The sequence below is a fragment of the Scaptodrosophila lebanonensis genome, unplaced genomic scaffold (genome assembly GCF_003285725.1).
Source record: "Scaptodrosophila lebanonensis strain 11010-0011.00,11010-0021.00 unplaced genomic scaffold, SlebRS2 tig00000001-arrow-pilon, whole genome shotgun sequence".
Taxonomy (NCBI): domain Eukaryota; kingdom Metazoa; phylum Arthropoda; class Insecta; order Diptera; family Drosophilidae; genus Scaptodrosophila; species Scaptodrosophila lebanonensis.
This window is the reverse complement of record NW_022060529.1, coordinates 18,998,940-19,007,569: the sequence shown is the minus strand read 5'-3', so window position 1 is coordinate 19,007,569 and position 8,630 is coordinate 18,998,940. Positions and strand designations below refer to the sequence as shown.

At 36.7% G+C, this 8,630-nt stretch overlaps 2 protein-coding genes across 3 annotated transcripts in view; one reads left to right on the top strand and one right to left on the bottom strand.

Annotated features, from left to right (window-relative positions):
* Positions 1-212: 212 nt before the first annotated feature.
* Positions 213-2,625, top strand: LOC115632366. 2 transcript variants are annotated; one of them, XM_030529487.1, is made up of 2 exons: positions 213-472; positions 1,294-2,625. In XM_030529487.1, exons 1-2 carry the CDS (start codon positions 229-231, stop codon positions 1,824-1,826), a joined length of 777 nt encoding a protein of 258 aa, XP_030385347.1. In that variant the 5' UTR covers positions 213-228; the 3' UTR covers positions 1,827-2,625. The 2 variants fall into 2 exon arrangements, with proteins under 2 accessions (XP_030385347.1, XP_030385355.1); XM_030529495.1 differs by lacking the exon at positions 213-472 and adding an exon at positions 742-1,060.
* Positions 2,626-4,538: 1,913 nt separating this feature from the next.
* LOC115632528 (transcription factor collier) overlaps positions 4,539-8,630 on the bottom strand; it is a 44,132-nt gene continuing 40,040 nt past the window's right edge. Inside the window, exons 8-11 of the mRNA XM_030529728.1 lie at positions 7,134-7,415; positions 6,901-7,045; positions 6,547-6,836; positions 4,539-4,734 (exon numbers count right to left, since the gene is read on the bottom strand). Coding sequence (XP_030385588.1) covers positions 4,643-4,734; positions 6,547-6,836; positions 6,901-7,045; positions 7,134-7,415 — 809 coding nt within the window. The 3' untranslated portion in view covers positions 4,539-4,642. The remainder of the gene's footprint in view (positions 4,735-6,546; positions 6,837-6,900; positions 7,046-7,133; positions 7,416-8,630) is intronic.

Sequence of the window (8,630 nt, the reverse complement as noted above, 5' to 3'; positions counted from 1 at the left end):
TTATATTGATTGAATAATTGGTATTTTGTATCATGTTTTTAAAAGCCCGCCAAACATATTTCGGAAATTCGCTAAAAAACTCCGGACATAATTTAGTGTTATTGTGCGAATATACATATTTGCGCTACTCAACACCAATTTGTGCGTGACTGAATGTCGTGACTTGGCGTGTGTTTGTGTGTTTTCAACAATTGAGTTTTTTTGCATATTTTCATTGAAAATCGTAAAATGAACGCCGAAAAGAAAGCGGAATTGAGAAATTTAATTCGAGAAAAGGATAGTCGTTGCAAGCTGGTGGAGCCCCGCAATATTAAGAGCAGCGTTTGGCGCTTTTTCCACCTTGTTTCTTTGGATGGCCATATGCAGCCGTATGCTTGCTGTAAAAGCTGCACAGATTTGCTTTCTTATAGTGGAAGAACTGGAACAGGAAGCTTACTGCGGCACAAGTGCCTACACATGAACTCAAATAACGGTAATATGTTTATTTATTTCACGCACGCCTGCCACGCGTGCCAAAGCATTGCTAAAGATGTGGCGCTCCTCTAGTGTTGTTATATATACTGGATATCTGAGTGTACAACAATCATTGAATTAGTGAATTTAAGTATAATTGCCAAATAAGTGCCGCATATTCATTTTTGGACGGATTTATTTATGTTTTCCTTACACTTTGTTTGGCTGGTAAAAAGATGCAGTGCAGCGTCCACTCATGTCAACGTTTTCCAACACTAGTGCTATTATCGCTTCATCGCTATCGTATATACTTTTTGCGATTCTAGTGGAAAATTTTTTCATTATACGATTGTTTTGTAATTGCCTACTAAGATGCCTAAAGTTCGCGTTAGTTCAGTGTGGCAACATTACGATATTAACCCGGAGTGTGAAAACCTTGCGATATGCCGTCACTGTGGCAGCAACATATCGCGTGGTGGCGCTTCAAGCAATCTAAAAGGAACCAACACAACCAATTTGTGGACTCATCTACGATATAAACACGGTGACCAAGTAGATTTTATTCCCGTTCCACTGAGGAAGCGTCCTTTGCAAATCAAAGCTCAAGGTAGGGCAGCCACTCCATCCCAATCATAGCATGCAACGAACTATTGAATGAGCTGTATTGAAGCTGTACCTATCGCAATATGGGGTCATCGCAAACAATAATGCGCAGCCCTGCTGCACAAAAACAACCCGGCAACTTTAAATGATATACAGAATAATTCCCATCTATAGAAAGTGGAATTAGTGGTAGTAGTGTGTTGCATTATTAACATTTTAATTTAACTTTCATTGCAGGTAAAAGTACCCGTGTAACGAAGGCAAAACCAGAAAGGGGATCTATTCGTGTAGCAAAACCAAAAATTATTGATCCACAAGCAACCGTAACCGGGGCTTTGCCGCAAAAATGGGAACAGTATGAGCAAACTGATGGGATCAGTGATGACATCAAGGATATTATTTATAGTGAGGACCCGTTGTGTTACAGTCCCATGAATGAAATGGATGAAGAACCTCGTGAAAGTGTTATGATCGGCAAGACTACAGTCGTATCCACGCCCGCAATAAGCGCCAGCGCTGCCGTCGCCTCGAATAGCTTGAAGGGCTCTTTAGATGTGTGCATTGAAAGACTGACTACGGTCAGCGAGCAACTGAGTTACATCGTTCAGCACACCCAGGAGGAACAAAATAAGGATGACGATTACTATTTTGCATTAAGTCTTGTTCCCATAATGCGTCAATTGTCCTTGAATCGAAAACTATATGTGCGCGCGAAAGTTCAAGAAATGTTGTTTAAGGAGACAGATGGTGTTACGCCCAAAGAAGAGTAGAATATTATGAGGGAGCTAGTAGAACTCATAATGATAAGTAAAAAGTATAAATATATTGCAAGCTCATCCAAAAATATATTCCCCAATATATTGTAAAGATCTGAAGTCTTAAAACTAATCTGTTTTGAGTTGTAGACATTTAGTTTTTGATGTATAAGAAGTGCTTCAGCTATTTTGTAAATGTAAGCATTAGTTTGAAATTAACTTTAGAATTAATAATAATGATATTATTATGCGAAATAAAAAGTATCAATTTATATGTTGTCGTCACTCCGCTTTTCCCCTGTTTCCCGGAAAACTTGCAACCGGCCTAACTATGTGGTACCATTAACGATCGAAGTATTTCTGATATTATTTACATACATACATATATAGTTCGCAAAAAATGTGAGTTGAGGTTTTAACTTAGGTGCCATCTTAAATCGTGCAATATGTAATTACCAAAACAGTAAAAGAAAGGTTTTGGTAAATCATGAAAAACGGTTGAGTTGGGACACTCTATTTGTATACCTCTAAAGGGCACCAGTGTATATTTCGTTTGTGCAAATTGACAAATGTAACAGGCAGAAGGAGGCCTGTATACGCAGAACAAGTGTATCTAAAATACTTCTTAGACACACAATGCCCGTAAAAACGTGCGGACACACCCTTTGGTTTAAAATAAAGTTTTTAGAATTTTTTGTGTGAATCGGTACAGGGTATCTAAGAGCTGGGTCTGCCAAATTCTTCATTGCATTCTTGTTTTACATTAAGTTATCTAATTAGCTAATAAAAATAAGAATTCAGTTTTTTCTTGAAAGTCTCTTTGACCACATTAGTCTGTGAATCGAGGCATATCTCTCCAAATGGTAAATAAAATCGCCCTCAAAGGTTCGGAGGCATTAACGGACATTATTTCATATTTTCTTGTTTATAAATCTTGTAAATTGTAATTAAAAAAACCTATTTATGTTTTTACCTATGTCGACAACCCATGTTTTGTTGATAAATAACATTAAAAAGATTAAAATAAACAAAAATATTTGTCAATGCTGGCCTGTTTACGGATTACTTTAAATGGGCTAAGTATGTTGGAATAGAATTTAATTTAGAAACATCGTAATTAGAAGTAAAAGCTGCTTAAATATTTGAAATATCTTCACATATTTTGCAATAGTCAGTTTAAGAGCAGCCCCCAAACAATTAATTTTATTTAGCATGTTGTATTTTATTTATTAAATAAATTTTATTTAAATAACTTCTTGAAATTTACAAAACAGAAAGCGTTTACTAGTTTTTAATGTTAATTTACAAATCAATTGTAGGAGCTAAATCGTGTCATTTATGATGCAATTCTTATAAATACCTAGCTCGTTTGTGTTAAAAAGGTTTATTTATTTATTAAATGTGTGAATCTACAGGTATGCATATATGTATGTACATACATACACACGATACAATGCCAAATACAATAAGCCCTAAATATCGAATAATAAACAATAATCTTACAGTATGCACCAAAAATATCTAATTTGATGTCCGTATATTACTTAATTTCTAGTCAACAAAACTTCGGGCTGAATTCGGGTGTTTATTGAACTTTGTCGTCTTGAATAGTGATAATAAATCTCAAATAGGATAATACATTTCTTGATGATTGACTTTTAAGTTGATTATGAATTTTTGAATTTCGAATTTTTTTATGAGCGCTATAGTTACAAAATGCGTGTTATGGGACTTTATTTTTTTGTTTTTAATGCACGACTCGAGTGCAAAATTTGATAAATATGTGTGGCATATAATTTGATTAAGAACTGTGTGTATTTTCCATATGATATTTTATAAATTTAGTGTCAAAATGGAGCGATTCAAAGCACAAGCTTCTAGTACCAGTACCTCAACTCTTTTGTATATTTAGGTATATATCATTTTGATTTCGTCTTTATTTAGCATCTGTCAGTTCGATTAAATTTCTGGAAAACCTTTAAGTGTGTTGCTCAAAATTGTTTGTATAAGTTGTTAATTAAAGTTTTATAAAAATGATATGCCATGTGTGTTGGGGGTTGTAGTTAAATATTATGAGACCACAACAGCCTTATATATTGTATTTTGTATACATTGTATTTTGTATACATTGTATTTTGTTTTATGACTCCAAAAAGCTATGTTTGTGTGGGTTATGTATGTATGTATGTATATGGTATTTCATTGTCGTATACAAGCATTTAAATATACATATATTCATATATTTGTTCTGTATACTCAAAAGGTATTTAGACTAACTTAGCTTTTGTTTTCATTGTAGATTATTAAATTGGTATAATTTGTTCTATTCACAGATCCAATCTTTAAATATAATAAATATATAATATATACACATATGATTTGTTAAATTACGCAAATCTGGTGTACGCCGAACCGATATTTGCCTCATTCTTTAGAATTTAACAATTCGCCAAAGCTTCCTCTATAGATATGAAAATACATATGATATGAATTCATTCATACCTACAATATTAAATTTATATATACTCGTACATATATAATTCGTTTTCATTTTTTTGTTTTTTTTTTTCTTTTGATATGCGGAAATTTTAAAATGTATTTACATATTTATGTATTACATAGAAAGAGTTAAAAACAAAAATTCTGTTTCACATTTGCGCAATATTTAATGAAATATTGATATGAATTGGAAATATGTTTTTGTTTATTGCACTTTCGAGCATCTTGTTTGATTTTGTTCATTGGTGATATTTCGAGCGGGTCCTTTCTCCGCAGCAATTGGGTTCCCGGGGGTAAGCGGCAGCGGTCAATAGCCTCGTTTAGTAGTAATATTATTTGGTTGATGTTACTAGCTGGCTGGTGCTATAGCCCTGGGTGTTGCATGTGGGTAGAGCGAACGGGTTAAAGCTCAAGCTACTGACTCCTGTAATTAAAAATTGTATACTGCATTTAATAAGTGTCCAACAAATTTGATATAAATTTAATATAAGCATTAGAAGCAGAATATTTTATTATATAGGGTCTTAAATTTTAGAACCTCTAGAAACTTAAAAAAACCAAACAGAAAACTCAATTCTGAGCTGTAACATTTATCGCTTTTCCCTTTTACAAAGAAGTTTGATTTATATAGTTTTTAGTATCATAAGGTTGTTAAAAGCAAATAGAGTCAGAGAAAGTTTTTGGCCGATAGGTGGCGTAGACAGGAATTCAAAGAAAAATGTATAAATATTTGGCTTGGTAATAAGGCTCAATATTATTGCCCAATTCTGAAGAAGTATGGGGAAATTTTGGCGAAGCATTAATTACAAATAGATGAAAAATTTATGGTAGTTTTAAAGGATCATGGCATTAATTTTGCAAGATATCGTACGATAGTATTTATATGAGTATCCACCAAAATATTATTTCTTCCATAAGTTTTTATTAAAATAGCCTAAGGTTTAATTTAGTTGAGTTGCCAGGAAGCTGTGTGAACTGGTTTGCAATATATGTCAGCTTAAGATACATATACCGAAGCACCACCTTGATAGCTACAATAACAATAATTCTTAGCAGAATAGTATACTTGTAGTTTGTGTCAAGTTCCGAATTCTACCTTTCAAAAAGTACATTGAAATGGATTTTCGAACATAAGCCCCACACTTCTAGCTCTATACGGGTACTAATTATATATGCATACTATTTACAGTGGCTATATCTAAATTGTAAAACAAATTATAAATACCGTTAATCTTAATGTGTGGAGTTGGTGGATGGTGTACTGGAAGTGTTTTTTTGTCGGCCACGGAACAGCTTATCGACCGAGGGCTGTCTGGGCGTTGTTCGTTCCACGGTCAATGTCATCGTCTCCGGCACCAGTAAATGCTTCGGATGTTTTGGGTGTTTTCGATGTGTTGTGTTGTTGTTGTTGTTGTCACATTCAAGGGGCGTTCGATGGCTCCGCTGCGATAAGGTTTCTGGTAATGTGTGTGTGTGTGCTTGTGTGTGTGTGCCTGTGGCATTTAGTTTGAACAAAATGTCGCTGTTCCGTCGGTGCGCCCATCTGTGTGCCGCCTACCTCTTTCTATCCCATGCTGTTGGTGCTGCTCCGATTTACACGGCCGCCGCGGTCGCTGCTGATGCGGCCGGATTGTGCCAGGGCTGGTGAGGATGCGGATAGTGATGCGGGTGAGCGGCGTGGTGATGTTGCACGAGCGCTTGATGCCACGTCGACGATACGGACACTGTTGGGATTAATGGCGAAAATGCTTTTGCTGAGCACATTGGTTGTTCACTTTCTTTTTGGGAGTTGGAGTTTGTATTGTATTTAAAGGGTATTTGAAGTTCGTGTACTCGAACAATATAAATAAAGAATTCAAACAAGGATGTCCAAGTAGTGTTTACATGTTTAGACCAAAAATCATAAAAACTTTATGCAAAAAAAAACCTATTTAGATGTTATTTAAAAATTGGTCCTACGGGTGATACATTTTATTCCTAATAAGGTCCTGTAATTATTCGAGGTAGTGGGATACTCAAATGACTAATCAAATACCAAACTATTCTAAGCTGTGAAGGTGTCTAGGGTTATATTTCTTTTTTCAACCGACTTACGAGAATTGAAACAAAAATAAAGAAGCCTCATTACTAAGTTCTTTGAGGAGAATCTTCTTCGAAATTCTTTTCTTTTTACCAAAACAATCTGACTACAAATAGTTACTAAGTAGGACTAAGTCAGTTCATATTTGGCACTTACTTGAAGTTGAATTGAAGACGCTGCCCGGCGAGGAGGAAAGCGTGCCCATGTTGGGTGTGGGTGCATATCCATTGGCGGTGGCTGCCACAGCTGCGGTTGCGGTGGCGCCGTACGAGCCACCCGAACTGTGTGGTGTGGAGGCACTACTGCAATAGCCACCGCGGGGACTGACGCTGCTCGATTGAGCGCGCTGGTAATCGTCTTCCGTCCACTGACCCGATCCATCCTGCACACTCACGGCTAATTGGCCGGCATAAGAGTTGAAGCCGGTCGAGCCCCCTGGCGATCTGCTGCAGCAGAAGAAACAGCATTAGAGTTGGACTCGACCCAGGGAGAAGAGTAATTTTCGCTTACCTAGGCATTGAGTAGAGCGCTTCCACCAGATCAGCAGCGCGCTTTAGGATGATCTCCTTCTGCAGTTTCTCCGGATCGCCGGGATGTCTGGGAATCAGTTTTTGCAAACGCTGGAAACCATAGTCTATTGTGGGCTCATTGAGGGCTGCTTAAACGATGAAAGGGGCAGAAGAAAACAAAACGCGAAGCTCAGACATTTTGTGCCGATAAAGGACTAGGGCGCTACAACTTACAGACATAGACGAAGCGACCGGGGGATCCCTTGCAGAACTGTTTGCTCTTGTAGGAGAGCGTCACCTCAACGACGCCGGGTATGTGGCGCGGTGGCGTCTGGACGCGTATCGCATGAGATGTGATCAGCTCGCTCCACACGAGCATTGTGCCGAACACCACCTGCAGGCCATCAAAGAAATTGTCCCCCACAATGATGACAGTGGCTCCGCCCGTAGTCCAACCTTCGCTGGGTGATATCGCCTTGATGCAGGGCGTAGCCACGGGCAAGGGTGGGTAGAGACCTGAAATTCGGCAAAGGTATAAATAAGTATGTGGTAGGTTTCATAAATAACAGTTTGTTCAGTTTAGGATCTGTAGAAACGATTGGGCGCATTTTTTAGAAAACTTTGATCACTGATTAGAGATAGAGATTTCACATTTATCCTGAAATACCTAAATGGAATTGAATTTTTATACCCTGTACCCGTAGGGTAAAAAGGGTATATTAGGTTTGTGCAAAGTATGTAACATGCAGAAGGAAGCATCTCCGACCCCATAAAGTATATATATTCTGAATCAGCATGACGAGAGAAATCGATCTAGACATGTCCGTCCGTCCGTCCGTCTGTCCGTCTGGATGAACGCGAGGATCTCAGAAACTATAAAAGCTCGAATAACCAAAGTTGGCATCCAGATTCTCCTAGGTCCGAGTAAGGACGAGTTTATTTTTTTTTTTTTAATTTTCCCCCCCTTCCCCCGCTACAGAATTTCGTCAATAGCGTCCACATTTCAAATGCTACCTAAACCAAACTTTGCACACATAATTTATATATAATTGTCTACTGTTGTTCAAAATTTTATTCAATTCGGTCAATTCTAAGAAAAGTTATTAGTGAAACAAATTCTCTCTAGTGCAACCCCCCCAAACTGCAGCAACAAGTTCGCTCTTCTTCTTCCTCTTTTTGCTGCTGCTTTGGGCGCATATAACTCAGTGACGGAAGTTTACCTGGGTACAGGGTATTACACTGTCGGGCTTGCTCGACTGTAGCGTTCTCTCTTGTTAGATATGGAATTTATGCTGATTCTCATGATTCTAACTTTCATTCTTCCTTTTTAAGTGTTTTTAATAAAAATTATAATTTTTCGCCTTTTTTAAGTATCATTATATGGAGAGTTTTCTTCTCATTAGATAAACTAACTTATCTTTTGAAGATAGAAAAGTGAATTTAAATTCGAAAAACTTGTATGAGACGGCATGAAATCTAAATATTGAATTTTTAAATATGGAATTTATGCTGATTCTCATGATTCTAACTATCATCATTCCTTTTTAAGTGTTTGTTATTAAAATTGTTATTTTTCATCTTTTTTTAAGTATCATTATATGGAGAGTTTTCTTCTCATTAGATAAACTAACTTGTGAAGACAGAAAAGTGAATTTAAATTCGAAAAAAGTGAAATCTACATTTTATAAAATATAATAAAGACTTAACACATAATTATCCGCCTTAGCTATT

Excerpts from the sequence above, each read along its gene's own strand:
- LOC115632366 (XM_030529487.1), top strand. The coding sequence starts at position 229 with ATGAACGCCGAAAAGAAAGCGGAATTGAGAAATTTAATTCGAGAAAAG. Across the intron at positions 473-1,293 it reads ACACATGAACTCAAATAACG|GTAAAAGTACCCGTGTAACG; the intron begins GTAATATGTTTA and ends CTTTCATTGCAG.